An 18,047-nucleotide genomic window follows, 5' to 3' on the forward strand; every position below is an offset into this window, starting at 1 on the left:
ATACACACACACACACACACACACACACACACACACACACACACACACACACACACACACACACACACACACACACACACACACACACACACACACACACACACACACACACACACACACACACACACACACACACACACACACACACACACACACACACACACAGCTTTTGTTTTTGCTCATAGAAAGCCAGAGCATGGCTGTAGTTCTAATTTAAGACGCGGGTCACATCCTCTGTGTTGTGTCTGCTGCTGTGTGGGTTGAGATGAACCCACGTACAGTTATAATTACCCATGCTCGGTTCTATAGGACCATCCTGCTTTGAAACAGTCACCAAATAATAGTATAACGAAAAAATATCCTTTATCATTTGAAAACACATTTGGGTAGTTGAAGCAGGTAATTAGCTCAGTATTCTATGTCCTGTTTAAAATACAAAGGAATGTTCAATGGGAAAGAGCCCAACTTTACACTTTTTTCTGCTGTTCCGTGGCAGATATATAAAATAGTAAATTTTTGAGATGTTTTAAAGTATTTTTGTTCATTTAGACAAGTCTTTTTTGTACATATTTTCAAAGTATTTGTTAGGAGAAGTAATACTGATGTAATGTGGCAACCGGTATGTGTTTACTGTATATATATATATTAGCATTACACAGTTTTACAACAACTTTAAGCCAATCAAAATCAAGGATCAGAACGATAACAATTTCCAACAAGCTCTGATCTGGCCTATTGTGGACTAAATGGTTAGTAAGGGATACAACGTTCCCTTCTGCTACGCTGTCAAAATCTAACTTTCAAATCACACAGTATCTGAATTCTATGTAGTAGAAAAATATGTATCTGTCAGAAAACCCCAGGAAAACATTTCATTTTCCATAAGCAGTAGTACATCAGGGACTTGTATTCTTGTAACATGACGTTATGACTTGCTTTCTGCCTCGAGTCAGTGTGCAGAGATCAGTGTGTGCCTCACTCCTCCTCCAGCCTAAAGTCAGTCTCTGTGCGCAGTAATGTGAAAAGTTAAAATAGCCTCATTAAACTGCTCATTAGCTGCGTGATAAAGTCACAGCAGGACAACACTGCGGAGCACGTGTTGTTGAACAAGATTTAAGAGTGCCTTTTTGGACTTTGGGAGGTAAAGAGAACCTGCTATGATAAATACATTTAGACTTCTCCACAGGTGTTAATGATGATAGGAAGTAAATGACACTGGTGTCGCCCTGGAGAAATGTCGTGTTGTCTGGGGAGACAGGACGCAGCCTAGCCATGCAGCTAATCTGCAGTTTAAGAGAAAAAGGAGAAGAGGAATGTCCACATTTGTGTTTTTCAGTCATTATCATAACTTAGTGAGTCATAGCTCGGCTGTCATCCAAAATCTGCCACATGATGTGACCCTCAGATGCAGCTGCTGCCCTGCGACCGGCACGCGGTGTTTGTTTCAGTCAGGGCAGGTTATGTGTAACACCAGGCGGGCCCCATGTGGCTTTAACACCGCCGCCTAATTACAAGCCTCAGCTGATCGTCTTCTCTCCACCTCCCCTCGCCCGCCGGGTGGGCGACTTCACTCCGACAGACTCTGCACGGCCGTGCTGACCTTGCTGAGCCTTTCCCATCATTCCCTTTGATAATTAACATTTCATGTGGGAGCTGCAGGAGAGATATGTTCTGGACAGGGAGCACAATGAAGCACTATTACTGTCATGTGCTCGGCATCGCTCTGTGCAAAGGACCTCCACTTTCTCCTGCTGCTATATTTGAGGGATATGGGATGCAAAAACTAAACAAACTCTATTTGTGATATGACCAAATAAGATTTAAGATTAGACTAAAGTCAGGCTTTATGAGAAAAATTCCATTTTTAATCTAAGAATCCTGAGAGGAAAAGAGAATTCCCATATTCAGACACTAAAAAAGCAACAGTTTTGGATGCTACATTAATAATAAACGTGTTTGTGGACCCACCCGGTGGTGGTTTGGTCTTTTATGCCCATAGGCTGTTCCAGAAAAGTCCATCCATAATCCGATGAACTCACCCAAGATCCTATAACAGGGCCAAGACTGCGTTTTACTGTTAGTGTGTATTGACCATAGGAAGGTTCTAGTTTGTTGTGCTAATGTTCGGTGTGATGACGTTTCGTAGGCAATTTATTTATTTTGTATTGATGTGGGAGAAATGATAAAGTTTGTACTATTTATTCCTCGTCTTCTTTAGTCACACAATCAAACTTCCAGTCGAGTGAACAGGAAGTGGTATCAACCTAACATATATTTGAGGTGCATGTATAATATTCCAAATCAACCCCACTCCATAAAGAATATAACAAAAGCTTCTTGTTACAGACGTTCCTCTATGTCCAGCGTGTGGGGTGTCATTTAATGAAATTAATAACTCTCATGGCTCTCTGGCCCGTGAATACGTTGCGCTCAAAGCCGCAGCTCCTGCCATTCTGCGGGGTCACCATCCCTCCACAGAGCCGCGGGGCCATTTCACTCCGTGTCACTCCCGCTGCTCTGCTGGCCTCTGACGCCGCTGCTTTTTAACGTTAAACTGTCTGCGAGAACATGCGGTGGCATTTAGATAACGCGCTGATGGTATTTCCAGGGGAAATCATTTCAAATTCCAGCTGAGATGATTTGTGCAGATTAAGTGTCCGTGCGCGTTGTTGGCTCTGCAAGCACATTCCTGCTAAATAGCTTGTCCCCAAAAATGGCAAAAAAAATTACTTTTCAATATATCACATTTGGCTAGATTCATTGCTGCTTTTCCATTTTATACCAACCACTTTAGAAATGAAACACAACCATTGCACCAAAGTATGAAATATTGCATATTCTTAAGCTATGAGTAACTCCTCCATGTTCACAATGCATGGTACATTGTCAGTATGCCGACGATACCGTTCTTTACAACCCAGCAAAAAAAAACAACTAAGAACCACTTTGTTAACAGGGTAATTGTTACTATTTTTGATTGTGTATACATAGTAGGCAGTTGTTGATTTCCAGAAGGAATTGCTTTGAAACTGCTATAGTATACATTTGTCTAATTGTAAGCTTTCTGGCAGAGGAATACATAGTACACACTTTATCATTTCTTGGCAATGTTAAGAACTGAAATGTGCCAGTCTGTCACAATTGGGAATTGGACCATTTACATGTAGACAGTTAACTATTCCTCATACTCCGAGTACTATTATTACATTAAATTAACCGCACTTGTCAAGTGGAAGAAGACACCCTTTATATGTCTTCATATAAACATGCAGAAGGTTTGTGCCACGTACCTTCAGAGTGGTTTTCAGTGTCATATTGACAGCTCTCCTCTGAGTCTAATTTCACTGTTGACTCTGATCGACACAGCAGGAGTGATATTTCCATTTCAAGAGATATTTTTACCTCCTATTTAAATCACTGTCAGTCTTTTTTAAATCATCACCATGTCAGTGGAATACATGACCTTCTCTCCATTGCTCAGGATTTAAACAAGGACTTTCTAATATCAGAGGCTGTTTGATAGGATTTGTGATGCTTGTCAGTGAGCGTAGAAATACTATAAACTGCTGCCATCCATGGTATTACTGTGTACACTTGCTAGCTGAGTATGTCTTTTTTTTTTATATCATATCATATGCACGCAATTTTTATTTACGTCTGGTAGGTTTCTGATCCGTTTTCTCAGACGTTGTTCATAATATATCTCTGGTCTGGGTTTAGTTGTGTATGCAGTCTATTTCCTGGGCTTCTGAAAAGAAGCTTTGACTAATCTGCACACATCCTGGGGAGCGCCTGGTGGGCATGCTCCTTCGCTCGGCTCCTTTGAGGTGAGGAGGAGTCAAGAAGGGTAACGGGAGAGAAATGACTGGGGGAGAGAGCAGCCTGTGGTCATCCTACAGGGTGTGAGAGGCTGCCAGAGGCCGAGTAATCCTCCACCCCTTCCTCTCTATCATCCCCTCCACCTCACCATGACAAACCAGATCGGCCCTCTATCAAAGAGCCACAGGCTGCCTCTCTCTTCTTCCTCCTCTTCTTCCTCATTTGTCATCCACACTGCCTGGGTCTCGCTCTGCTCGCGGGGACAGGCTGTCTCTGTCAGGCTTGGCCGCTGAGCTCACAGGCCTGGCATGGCGGAGCCCCGACTCCCCCCCCCCCCCCCCCACAGAAAGCCACTTAATGGGTTTAGGCGCATTTGCTAATTTGTCAACAAATGTGCGATTCGGAGCCGCTGCCAGGCCGGTCGCTCTGGCACTTGACTGCGAGGGACCTTTTGATTCCTGAGCCATGGGTGAAATAAAATTCAAAGGCTTGCATATCGTCCACTATTTGCATGTTGGCACCTAAGGCAGCAGATCTCCATGCTGACAGGCTTACAAGCAGGCCGAGTGCTAACCCATTATTCTATTGTCCTAATGTAGATGGATAACCAACGCACGAGCAAAGACAATATATAATAATTACGCCTTGGCATATTTAGCATTGACGATGATCGTGTTTAAATTCTGTCTGTGGCCCATTTGTTACGTTTAATTTGCAGAAGGCTCAGTAATTACCTTAAACAGCTGATCAAGGAACATTTCTCCAATTACGGTCCATTTGTTGGGGGCTATTCTCAGCGGCGGATGAATCAACCTTAGAGTTCTAGCAGCTGGATTCCTGATAACTTTATAATATTTTTCAACTACAATGGAGTTGTGTCGCATAGAGGAGAATATATACTGTATATAAAGCTGTGATACTTGTTCAATCAATCAATCAATCAATGTTTATTTATATAGCCCAATATCACAAATGTTACATTTGTCTCAGTGGTCTTCACAGTGTGTACAGAATATCAGTATGACAATACGACACCCTCTGTCCTTAGACCCTCACATCGTACAAGGAAAAACTTCCAAAGAAAACCCAGTTTAAAGGGAAAAATGGGAGAAACCTCAGGGAGAGCAACAGAGGAGGGATCCCTCTCCCAGGACGGACAGACGTGCAATAGATGCCGTGTGTAAATTGAAAAGATAATACATTTGCAACATAGGTAGTCCAAATGTTTGGAAATGCATGTGTGTATAATAGGAAGATGAATCCACGAGGATATCCATCCAGGACCTATGATCCAGGACCACAGCCACGACTCAAGATCCAGCGCTCGCGATCCAGGACACAGGACCGCAGGATCATCCATGACTCCGGATCCCAGCGTATATAGACACCAAAAAGAAAGACATTTGGGGAAGCTGGGTTAATCGGAACATGAGTGTACACGGGTATAGACAGAGAGAAGGAAGAAGTAAGATGTCCCCTGACAAACTAAGCCTATATCAGCAAAACTAGGGGCTGAATCTAATCAGCCCTAACTATAAGCTTTATCAAAAAGGAAGGTCTTAAGCGCACTCTTAAAAACGGATAGGGTGTCTGCCGCCCGAACACAAACTGGAAGCTGATTCCACAAATGTGGAGCTTGATAAGAAAAGGCTCTGGCTCCCATTGTACTTTTAAAGATTCTAGGAACAACCAACAACCCTGCATTCTTGGAACGCAATGCCCTAGTAGGACAGTAGGGTATAATGAGTTCTTTAAGGTAAGATGGCGCCTGCCCATTAAGGGCTTTGTAGGCGAGAAGAAGAATTTTAAATTCTATCCTGTGTTCTATAGGGAGCCAGTGTAAGGCAGCCAGAACAGGAGTAATGTGGTCCCTTTTCCTAACTCTGGTTAGTACACGAGCCGCAGCATTTTGAATCAGCTGAAGCGACTTGATTGACTTCTTGGTACTCCCTGATAATAAAGAGTTACAATAATCCAGCCTAGAAGTAACAAATGCATGGACTAGTTTCTCTGCATCGTTTTGAGGCAAGATATGCCTGATTTTTGCAATGTTACGTAGATGGAAGTAGGCGGTCCTTGAAATTGATTTTATGTGGGCGTTAAAGGATAAATCCTGATCAAATATAACACCAAGATTCCTTACAGTCTCACTGGAGGCCAAATTAATGCCATCCATAGTTAGTATGTCTTTAGATAATTTGTTTCGTAGATTCTTCGGGCCAAGTACAATAACTTCAGTTTTGGTCGTGTTTAACATCAAAAAGTTTAAGGTCATCCACGTTTTTAAGTCCTTAAGGCAGTCTTGAATTTTATTTAGATGATTAATTTCATCAGGCTTGATTGATAAATATAGTTGAGTATCATCCGCATAACAATGAAAGTTTACAGAATGATTCCTTATAATATTGCCTAACGGAAGCATATATAATGTGAACAAAATAGGTCCGAGCACTGAGCCCTGTGGCACTCCATGGCTAACTTTGGTTTGCGTGGAAGATTCATCGTTAACACGTACAAACTGAGAGCGTTCAGATAGATAGGACCTAAACCAGCCTAAAGCAGTTCCCTGTATGCCAACTAAGTGCTCTAGTCTTGTCTACTTGTTAACTTCTCAAGCAGGCGTTACCTGTTCTCTGTTGAAAAGAGTTGGCTACACACACAGTTTTCAGGTCACATGGACATAGCTGTTGAAAGGAGATAAGGACAACTCAAATGCAACAAAAGAGCTTTTATACACAGAGTACACCCTGCTATTTTCATACAATGAGAAGGCGAGTCTCATTTATTGAGATAACAGCTTCTTTAATTCAGGAATTTAACTGTGAAGGACGCATTTTACAGAGCTGCTGGCCTGGAGACTCACATTTGGAACTTCATGAATTGAATAAATAAAATATTACATAAATGAAATAATGGAGGAGAAAAAAAGGAAGGCGCGATCAGAGTTCTGGTATCACCTCGATGCACGGTGACCATCTTCTTAAACATGTGCTTGTTTTCCACTGTTATTTTCCCCCCTGTCTTTCCATTGCATTATGTTGGGGGGCTAACACTTCAACTGTTATCTTTTTTTATTTCAAATAAAAGCAGAGAGTGAGAAAAGCACATTCCCATCTGTCATATTATCATCTGGTATACCAAGTTTGTAAAGTGCGTGATCCAAAGTGAAGATAGCACCTGCTTAATCCCCTTTAGAATGAGCTCTCATTTGGATTAATGTGAAATACCTTTCAGTTATAAAGTTTATATCTCTTTTCCCTTTTCATCAATCCAGGGTTCCTAAGCACAGGAGACCAGGCGGCCAAAGGCAACTACGGGCTGCTGGATCAGATCCAGGCTCTCAGGTGGATCAAAGAAAACATCCAGGCCTTCAAAGGAGATCCGAAGAGAGTGACCATCTTTGGCTCTGGGGCCGGGGCCTCGTGCGTCAGCCTGCTCACCCTCTCCCATTACTCAGAAGGTGCGTGTACGAACTCACAGGCATGCGGAGCCGCACAGAGATACGCTCACACACAAAGGGCAACTTCATCATGTCGTCTGTGACGCTGTGGATGTGCATCATGCTTTGATACATGGTCACATCCAGAGCGTGCCTTGGTTTTGTTAATTTGAAGGAACACTCACCCTGTGTTACCTTATTAAAGAAAACGGAGGTATGCCTAACTCTAACCCTAACCCTAACCCTAACCCTAACCCTAGGGTTACTAACTCCAGTGACACTTAGTATTAATGCTCCAAAAGTCCTGAACGTGATTGTGTCTGGATTGTTGATGTGTCTAACTGTAAACAGATAACTATAACCAAGAACAAAGAACTTACTATGACTGGAACCTGCTTTATTATTTGGTTTGCATTGCAAGGCCTAAGAATGGAGTTACACATATGGTTTAATTTCCCCCCAAAATACAAGTAAATGCAGTTTTTTGAAACCTATTATGATTAATCAATTAACAGGATTACATTCGACAGCACTATTAAATATTCATGTACAAATTCTAAATATTCATTTTAATTTATCTTTCAAACCACCGGGAGTTACTGGTCTTTAAAGCACTTGCTGGGATAGTCAGTTCTCCATCATCATGGGACCATTTACTGCAGACTTGTATTCAGATTTTGTAGCTGCGTATTTCCAGCAAAAATGTTTTGCCCGGTATCGCCTCGGTGCATTCAGCGTTGACAGGCAGTGAATGAAACATTACTGAGTACATGTCTTGTGATGGTGCACAATGGAGTCTTTGGGGGATCGAGCACCATCAATCTTCATCCATTTTTAAAAAGAGGGGAGATGAGTAGTAGGAATATCCCCGATGGAGACTGGTGGTGGTGCGGGGATGAAGGGGAATGCCTGAAGGTGTGGATAGATGACATGTAGAGCTTCTGATGGTGCGAGGTACCAGGGGAGGCGGAGTGGAGGTGAATGGAACGAAGGCGTGTTTATTGATTTCACATGGAAACACAAATGATTTTATTACGAAACTCGAGGCAAAATGTGGTTTCACTGAAGAACGCCCACGGTTAGCTAATTGGAAGCCAGAGACGGAGAGATTGAATGAAAAGCATAAATAGTTCCCGAAGCTTCAATCAACACTGCATAACCACAAGCAAAACAAACTTTGTAGAGTGCACTGAATACTTTCAGTAGCATCAGTTATTCAAATATCCCATACTGCACATTTTCATCAGAATATTCACAACATCATATTTGATCCACACATGCGGAGACAACCAGTACGTGTCCATTGGAGTGTGTATTCTGCCTCAGTATGAACGCATTAGAGGAGAAATTGGAACGGGTTCTGAATTATCATACTGTATGTACGTCCTCATCTATATGTATTATTAATGGCCATCCAACATCTCATGAATGAACGGTTTTGTGCAAATGATATAACAAGTGAGGAAACACATCAGACGTTTCAGAGGATTGGAGCTTCTCGTAAAGTTGCCATAAAGACGAGAGTGCCATCATCAGCGCACGCGGGAAGATCACAAAAAACGCAACTCCTTCTGTAGCGCTCTGAAGTTACCGTTCAGACTTGAACAGATACTTCACATTTGAATAACAATGGCAGCAGTAAAGCACACTGCTAACCAGGCCTTGTGGGAAATGCCTGCTGTGTGCAAAACATACCTCTCAAGTCGGCCTGGTTGAGTCACCACCACTGTGTGTTTGCACGAGTATTAATAGCCCTCTCTGAAACAAAACAATACACATAACTCCAGTGTTCCTAGTGTATCGTGGCCTACTTGCTGATTGGCGTACCACGAAGCCTCCAATATAACCAGGATGTGACAACTGCCAGAGGTCTAAAAACAGAACATCTTTATATTCCTGTTTGTTCATGAGGGACACAAAGACGTCGTTTCAATCATCTGAATTATCGTTGGATTTGTCTTGCGATTAGTTTATGCTGTAATGACGAGAGATAGAGTTTGAGAAGGCTTTGGTTGTTTCTCTCGGTGATTTGGAATGCCCTGATCTCAATCGGCCGTAATATTAATGTGGAAATGAATAAATAATCATTTAATTTAGCATGAAGCAGTCAGGTTGCCAGGCGGGCGATCGCACTCTCAAACAGCGAGGCGGGAGACGAGACATGCCAGAGCCGGAGACACCCAGCAGGGAAAAGGGCACTGCTGACACAGTCTGCAGGCCATTTCACAAATTAGAAAGTCAGCCATGGCACATTGAATATCTCAAAAACGTACCTGCAAACATTACTTTGTCCCTTTTTAGATTCTGGTTTGGCCCACCGTCTTGAAAACCACTGCTAACAAAACAATGTCTGCCCATTGCCAGCTACTTTGACGTCCTTTTAAAAATACACATCCATGCTGTTGTCCATGTGTGAGTGTGTTACTAATACCAGCTCCACTCTCAGATCTGTTCCAGAAAGCTATCATCCAGAGCGGCACAGCGCTGTCCAGCTGGGCGGTCAACTACCAGCCGGCCAAGTACACCCGGGCCCTGGCTGAGAAGGTGGGCTGCAACATGCTGGACACCATCGACCTGGTGGAGTGCCTGCAGAACAAGAACTACAAGGAGCTGATCGAGCAGTACATCACGCCCGCCAAGTACCACATCGCCTTCGGGCCTGTGATCGATGGCGACGTCATCCCGGATGATCCCCAGATCCTGATGGAGCAAGGGGAGTTCCTGAACTACGACATCATGCTCGGGGTCAATCAAGGGGAGGGGTTTAAGTTTGTAGACGGTATCGTGGACAGCGAGGACGGGGTGTCTGCCAATGACTTTGACTTTGCCGTGTCGGACTTTGTTGACCATCTCTACGGCTATCCGGAGGGGAAGGACACTCTGCGCGAGACCATCAAGTTCATGTACACGGACTGGGCGGACAAGGAGAACCCGGAGACCCGGCGCAAGACCCTGGTGGCCCTGTTCACGGACCACCAGTGGGTGGCCCCGGCAGTGGCCACGGCCGACCTCCACGCCCAGTACGGCTCGCCCACCTACTTCTACGCTTTCTACCACCACTGTCAGAGCGACATGAAGCCCAGCTGGGCCGACTCGGCGCACGGCGACGAGGTACCGTACGTGTTTGGAATCCCCATGATCGGACCCACGGACCTCTTCAACTGCAACTTCTCGAAAAACGACGTGATGCTGAGCGCCGTCGTCATGACCTACTGGACTAACTTTGCCAAAACAGGGTGAGTGTCATGTCGTGCCATCATTTGTTCATCACGCATTCCGACTGTATTGAAAGTAACCATTTAAACAAAAGAGAGACATTTTATTGGCTTTGTATTTTCCTATACAGAGGACAACTTTTGATATTCAAAAGAGACTTGGGTCGGCGTTTCAAAATAAGCTTCTGTCATTATTTGTGTATCGATGATTAACTCAAAGAGTCAAAAGGATCAAGCGGAGGTGAATAAAACAAGTCGAGTCCTCTCCTGGCGCTGCAGCAACGCTGGATTTGAGAGGATTTGCTCGCTGTTTAAATTTGGATCACGTTTTTGTTTCACACACCTTGAGATTAGGTATCCGGGTCTTTGCAGCCCAGTCATACTGAACATTCTCTTTAAGTTGAATAAATAAAGTCTTGATCGGCTTCATAGGCTGCAGCGTTCCCTCCATCGCTCTCTGTTTGGCTCCCATCCCGCTGATGCCTGATCAGCGGGGGATCGGCTGCCTTATAGAAAATCCAGGAAGCCTCTTTTCTCCTGTTCTTTTTTGAGTGCTCTGCCAATAAAGCAGTATTTAAAAGTGGCCAATTTACAACAAATCTGCCCAACTGTTGGAGAAGTCTCCCGTTGTGCATCATGGCTGGTTGATGCCACTTCAACTAATGTCAGTGCAACAGAATCGGTCTGTTTGGATATACACACATTGCAAATCGAATATTGTTATAATAATATTAATATTGTTAATAATTGTTCATTGTTAGGGTTAGAACCCTAACCCTACATTTTTAATTGTTAATAATATTGTTTTGTGTGTTGTTGTTGGTGTTTAGTTGTAATCGGAAAATATACGTTTGCGACATAATAATAATAGATTTATTTTGTTAGCGCTTTTACAGGTGCTCAAAGACGCTTTACAGATAAAAGAAAAGAAAGGAACAACAAATAAATATATAGTTAAAGTTAAAGTCAAATAATACAAAAACAATCACACATGAAAAGCCAGATTGAAGACGTGAGTGTTTTGAAGGAGGTGAGGTCAGTGCAGTCTCTGATGGGTTCCAGAGGGAGGGGGCAGCGACGGAGAAGGCTCTGTCCCCCCAGGTCCGGTGATTGATGCGGGTGGGGATTGATAGGAGGTTGGCTTCCGATGAGCGGAGGCAGCGGGAAGGGGCGTGGTGGTGCAGCAGGTCTGTGAGGGAGGGGGGGGCTGGTTGTTGAGGGCTTTGTGAGTAATGAGGAGGACTTTGAAGTTGATTCTTTGACGGACTTTTGACGGTCATGTTTCATTGGCTTAATTATCACAGCTTCCCACAGCAGCACAGTGTATTGAATGTATTGATGAAGTCGTTGGCAGCACAGGATCACATATTTTCATCCATATCATTACAGTTTTGTTGCCGAAACCTAACACAGTAGCAGTGTTGCATGTTTACCTCCACCTCCCTTGACATCCAAACAAGCTGAATACAGCTTTTAGGCCAAAGGATCACTCCAAACGTATTTTCCAAAGGGTGTCAGACATACCCCTCCTACCTCTCCAACAACACATTTGGCCGAGTGAACACTGTGTTATTGATGTTTACCATGCATCAGCCAACTGTTCCATTTTGTAGTTTGGCCAACTTTGAAATGACTACAGTTCATAAATCTTTTCTAATCTATTCCAATTGATCGATGGTTGAGACGCATTGATCCCGCCCCTGATTTCATAGGGAGAGTTGGGGGCATGGAGGTTGCAATGGTGGGATATTTGAGTTTAGTTTTAAAGGGAGAATTATAACAATAGCAACTGAAACCCTGCACACGTACTCTGCAGATAAATAATACAAGCCTGCAGCTTAAACAGTCGCAGTATAGCTCGTATATGTCTCGTGGATGTGAATTCTCTGGCTCTTCATACGCACACACAACACACACATCTGCAGTAAACAGATGTATTTCCCTTCTATAGCAATAAATACAACAAATGGTCCCACCGATAACCGTGCTATGTGTAGAGTTTAAGAGGATGTTAAAGGCTCATGAACAGTGGGATTAACAACACTAAAAGCATGGCTACGATTATGTGATGTCACCACACACACACACACACACACACACACACACACACACACACACACACACACACACACACACACACACACACACACACACACACACACACACACACACACACACACACACACACACACACACACACACACACACACACACACACACACACACACACACACACACACACACACACACACACACACACACACACACACACACACACACACACACACACACACACACACACACACACCACACACACACCCTCTTGTATCTGCTAAACTATAAGCTAAAACACAGGGATTTCAAAGTGTGTGAATAATATAATAAAAACAGACAGAATGATGACACAAATCTTGGCATTGAACATGGTATTATATGGACTACTACATTTCTGATTTGTTGACATACCTACTAGGACTAGTCTAAAATATCGGCTGTTTTGATTTGTGGCATCTAATTAAGGGTTTTATTCATTATCATGAATTCATCATTTCTTATGTAAAAAATCCTCACAAAAGTGAGATGTTTGCACTCATCGTTTCCTCATATGATTGTTGTTTAAGGGTTATAGTAAATACATAGAGGTTTTGGGATTCTTGGTTAGCCATTAAAGGATATTCCTTTTAGGGTCTGAAAACTCGCTATGGCTGCCAGACATGGTATGTCATTTATAGACAATAATGTAAATTAAAATGATTGATAATGCAAGGAAAATAAAAGCCCATGGATTGAAAAGCACTGCCATTTCATGTATGTTTAAACAACACTTCATACAATCTGATCTTCTCACTGGTGTCAGACAGTACAGCGTACAGTATCAATGAATCCATTACAGCTCCTCCAAGGTACATGAAAGCATCTGCTCTGGCACTCTGCTGACACGGAGTGCAACAGTGAACGTTCTGTTTTCATACACCTGTCAGACTGAGAGGAGTGCATATTGAGTAACTCAACCTATGGCAAGCAGTCACTATCATTAACCACAGATTGCTTTATGGAAACATATGCGAGCGAAATATGTAATTTGCTGTTCAATGAGCATGGAAGACCCCGGGCGTTTTCCAAGCAGATTCAGTGGTGGAGGCATATTGTCCCAGCATGTGTGAGCGCTGAGAGGACACATGTTAACCGTGCCCTGTGTATAGTTCCATATGCAGACACCAGTTGGAGGGTAGACCTCGCCTTATGGCCGAGTCCTGCTTTTTTAATGAGAAAAGCAAATCAGGCACAGGTGGAGCTGTGTGTAAAAGATCCCCTAATGTTGTTACCTTGGCAACAACTATTCTTCCTGGGGTCTATACTCTCAAAATAGACTATCACAACAGAATGTGAGTGACAATGTTGCCTCTTTTTTTCCTTTGTGCAAACAGCAACATATGTAATTTTGTAGATAAGTACAGTATTTGAGTAAAAGTACTCAACTACTGTAAATAGATACTATCTACAGTAGTTGAGTACTTTTACTCAAATACTGTACTTATCTACACAATTACATATGTTGCTGTTTGGTACTGGTAGTTACAATTAAGTAAAAGATTCAATAAGGGTGAATTATTGGTTACGTAATTGATAACCGGCAGGCTTGGTAGGTAAGGCAGATTTAAAGGTGAAGTTCAAGAAGCTCACTTAAATAACACGAGCATCTTGTTGTAAAACACACTGTTGCTCAGTGCGCTCGCTGTTAACTGACATTAATTAGGCAGATCATTAGCTCCGACTTTGGTACTCCCCACAGGGAAACAGCCAGCTCAGCACAGCAGGGAGTGGGGAGAGTAATGAAGAGGAGGTAGCATCCACTCAGAAACCTGGGTGGATGTTGGCAGGATGTTGGCTTGATGTTGGCTTGATGTTGGATGTATGCTGGTTGGACTTTGGCTGGGTTTTGGCTAGATGATGGCCTGATTTGGCCTAAATGTTAGTCGGACGTTGGCCTGTGATTGGCCTAAGGCTCATTGAAGCTAGCTGACATACTGACAAATTGGCATAAATGGTAGAATATAGAAAAGGCTGAGCATAATCATCCACTAAGCAGTGGGCCTGTAGAAAACAAGTGAACAAATATATATATATTGCATAATCACAAACAGACTACAGGCATCAGCTGTGATGCGCGAGTCTTACCTGTGATTGGCTGATTCCTCTGATATTGTTTTACTACAAAATAATCCACGGTTGGATTTGAACTTTGCTTGATATATGTTCCGGCCTCCCATAAAATCCTTTTCAAACGAAAGGCTTAAAGAGATGTTTGAGCCGAGCAGTTCCACATTATTAAAAAGTACAGGATGTACAGCGTCGTGTGAAAGCTGAGAGTAATAATGTGAGCTTTGTATTACTCACTGTACTTGCTGATCATACAAATATACATTCAAGTGCTCCAGGCACAGCTGTGTGCAACACTTTTTAGTGTCCCCGTTCCCGAGGTCAAGATGTTTTCCATTTCTTCCAGGCAACACAAACACGCCCACACTGTTTGTTACTCTTACTGAGTGTTCTTTGGTGGCCCCCAAAATGCAATGCATGACTCATGATGAGTTCCTCCTCTTTTTCAGATAGAAGCCTCAAACACACTCACACAGCAATACACTCCAGTGTGTCGGATCTGAGGTTTTTGTCTAGCCTTCCCTCCCCCTCACATCTCCAAAGTTAATGAAACCGCTCCCACAAAGTCACAAGAGAGGCGGCCCTATTCCAAACAACAGGAAATAACACCCAGGGTGAGATTGAATATTAAGAAAATGTGACAACAGACCTCAACATATGTCATCGGTGAATGAGGGACACAGAAACATCTTTGTGCATTCAAACTCACCTCAAAACGCATTAGCTCTGACAGCGGGAGAAGAAGGCTTTGACTTTTCGAGTAATGACTCATCTGAAAGTGTCACAAAGAAATTAGTGCTAAGTGAATCTAATGTTGCATCATTTAAGGATATCATCATGCTGCGTGAAACTGATTCGGAAGAAAAAGTCACATAAATATGGTAATTGTGTTTTAATTTGTGATGTGAGGAACGACATTCATTTTGGTTACGTCTCGTTGATTATCATCTCTTCTCCTCTTTCAGGGATCCAAACCAACCAGTTCCTCAGGATACAAAGTTCATCCACACAAAACCCAACCGTTTTGAAGAGGTAGCCTGGACCAAGTACAACCCCAAAGACCAGCTCTACCTTCACATTGGTCTCAAACCTCGAGTGCGTGACCACTACCGTGCCACCAAGGTGGCTTTCTGGTTGGAACTCGTCCCGCACCTCCACAACATCAATGAGTTCTTTCAGTACGTGTCCACCACCACCAAAATACCTCCACAGGACACCACCCCTTACCCTTACACCAAACGATTCCCTGGCAAAAACAACTGGCCGTCCACCACCCGCCATCCGGGGGACCCGTCCGCCAACACCAAACAGACCACAGACCAGCGCAAGAGTGGCGACCTGACGGACGAGTCGGCGGTGGTGATCGAGACCAAGAGGGACTACTCCACCGAGCTCAGCGTCACCATCGCGGTCGGAGCCTCGCTGCTCTTCCTCAACATCCTCGCCTTCGCTGCGCTCTACTACAAGAAAGACAAGCGGCGACACGACTCCAACCGGCGCGTCCCCACCCCGCAGCGAAACTCCGCCCCCACCAACACGCCCTCCACCACCAACGACGTGGCCCACCTGCAGAGCGAGGAGCTCATGTCCCTGCAGATGAAGCAGCAGCAGCTGGAGCTCGAGCACCACCACGAGTGCGAGTCGATGCAGACCCACGAGCACCTCAACTGCCCCCCCGACTACACCCTCACCCTGCGCCGCTCTCCCGACGACATACCCCTGATGGCGCCCAGCACCATCACCATGATCCCAAACTCGCTGGCTGGCATGCAGCCTCTGCACAACTTCAATCCTTTTGGTGGCAGCCAGAACAGTACCAACCTGCCCCACGGCCACTCCACCACGCGGGTATAGCTCCACCACACGGAGGGTGTTGGAGACCCTGTGGATCGGCCACTGACCTCGCCAGGCTGATTTGAGTGGCTGCCAGTGTGAAGCACAGACTTAGCAGATGTTATTTTGCTGCCATGCCTTCTCGAAAAGCATATACAGTATTAATTGATCATGAACTCATAAAGTGAATGTTACTACAGTAATAACTACTTGGAGCTCAGCTTCATGGAAGGTTTCTGAGGAGTTTTACCAAAAGAAAAGGCAACCAGGGGATGACTATTATTATTCTTACAGGAAAAAGTGAACAGTTTGACAGGGGCTTTTGTGCCATAATTACACAACAGGAAGACCGCTGTGGAAAAGCATCAATTGAGACGTCATCTTTTCATGATCCTTCATGACACCTGACTCGGGCACAGAATTCTACACCCCAGCCTGAAATGTATTTATGAAAACTTTGTAAAAAAAGAAAGAAAGAAAGACAGAAAAAGGTATATAGTTGTGCGTTGAAATTTAAAAATCTAAAAAACGCAAAAAAATATGTTAAAAGAGCTGAGATCTTTTGGGTTTTTCAAGCTTGTGCTTTCTGTTACGTGCGTGTAAATATATTGGAACATTCATCATTCTTTTTACGATCACAACCCATTGTTTTTTTTATCACAGAACGACCAAAATGCGAACACAATCCCATCGTCGGAGAGTTGCAGTGTGCCGGTCATCACATGCAATACTGTTTCCTGCTTTCGCTTCGTTTCCATTCTTTACACATTGCATGTCCAGGAAGAGCTTTACTCTCCGTTCTCAGGCACGTTCCCCGTCTGAGAATGAGGACGGATTTAATCCCTTCACCTGCTGTCATCCTGTTATGTTTCCAATAGTTTTCTTTGTGGGCTTTTTTCTGTCTTGCAATCTCAGCACTGCCTGAGCTTACAATGTGACCAGCAATGTATTATTTAGAATTAAGAAGGCAGTGTTTTTTTGTATCAATATTGGTTGGATATGTTTGTAAAGAAATATATGTTAGATATTTCAAAATGTCATATGCTAGCAATATGTAAAGTATTGTGCCAGGCTTGTGATTTTTTTGGGTTACAAAAGCAAGTGAATGAGTGTAAATATTAAAGATATTAGTATCATGAAATTACAACAAAAGTAACCATTAAATCTCTTTCCGTTTTTGCATCCTACTACAAAAAAATGGAAGTACATCCAGAAGATTTTAAGCTACATTTGTAAATTCTATAAAAGATATATTCTTGCCATTTGGTCCCTAAACCAGTCAAGATAACAAAGGTTTTAATGTAGAGTTTCAAAATTCTTAGTTTGTCTAATTTCTGTTTGCGGTTTTTGCCTTAAGTGGTAATAGAGATATTTCTGGCTGGACACCTGTATACACTTTTTCTGCAACATTTTTAATAAAATATCACAGTATTTTCTAAAAAAAGAACATGGATTTGATTGGTTGGTTGTGTGCATTGTGTTTGTGTCAGTCGATAATGCAGGATACATCAACCCTAACCCTAGCCACGCGGCATGGGTATGTCGTGTGTGCTTCTCATGTCTCTAGGGAGATACTTTGG

The 18,047-nt window shown here is 43.3% G+C and overlaps 1 protein-coding gene across 1 annotated transcript in view; it reads left to right on the top strand.

The window, feature by feature from the left end:
- nlgn4xa (neuroligin 4 X-linked a) overlaps nt 1-17,623 on the top strand; it is a 56,248-nt gene extending 38,625 nt beyond the window's left edge. Inside the window, exons 4-6 of the mRNA XM_034099587.2 lie at nt 7,094-7,279; nt 9,705-10,494; nt 15,600-17,623. Of these exons, the coding sequence (XP_033955478.1) occupies nt 7,094-7,279; nt 9,705-10,494; nt 15,600-16,488 (1,865 nt within the window). The 3' untranslated portion in view covers nt 16,489-17,623. The remainder of the gene's footprint in view (nt 1-7,093; nt 7,280-9,704; nt 10,495-15,599) is intronic.
- The last annotated feature ends 424 nt before the right edge of the window (nt 17,624-18,047 follow it).

This window comes from Pseudochaenichthys georgianus, chromosome 2, assembly GCF_902827115.2.
Source record: "Pseudochaenichthys georgianus chromosome 2, fPseGeo1.2, whole genome shotgun sequence".
In the NCBI taxonomy this organism is placed as follows: Eukaryota; Metazoa; Chordata; class Actinopteri; order Perciformes; family Channichthyidae; genus Pseudochaenichthys; species Pseudochaenichthys georgianus.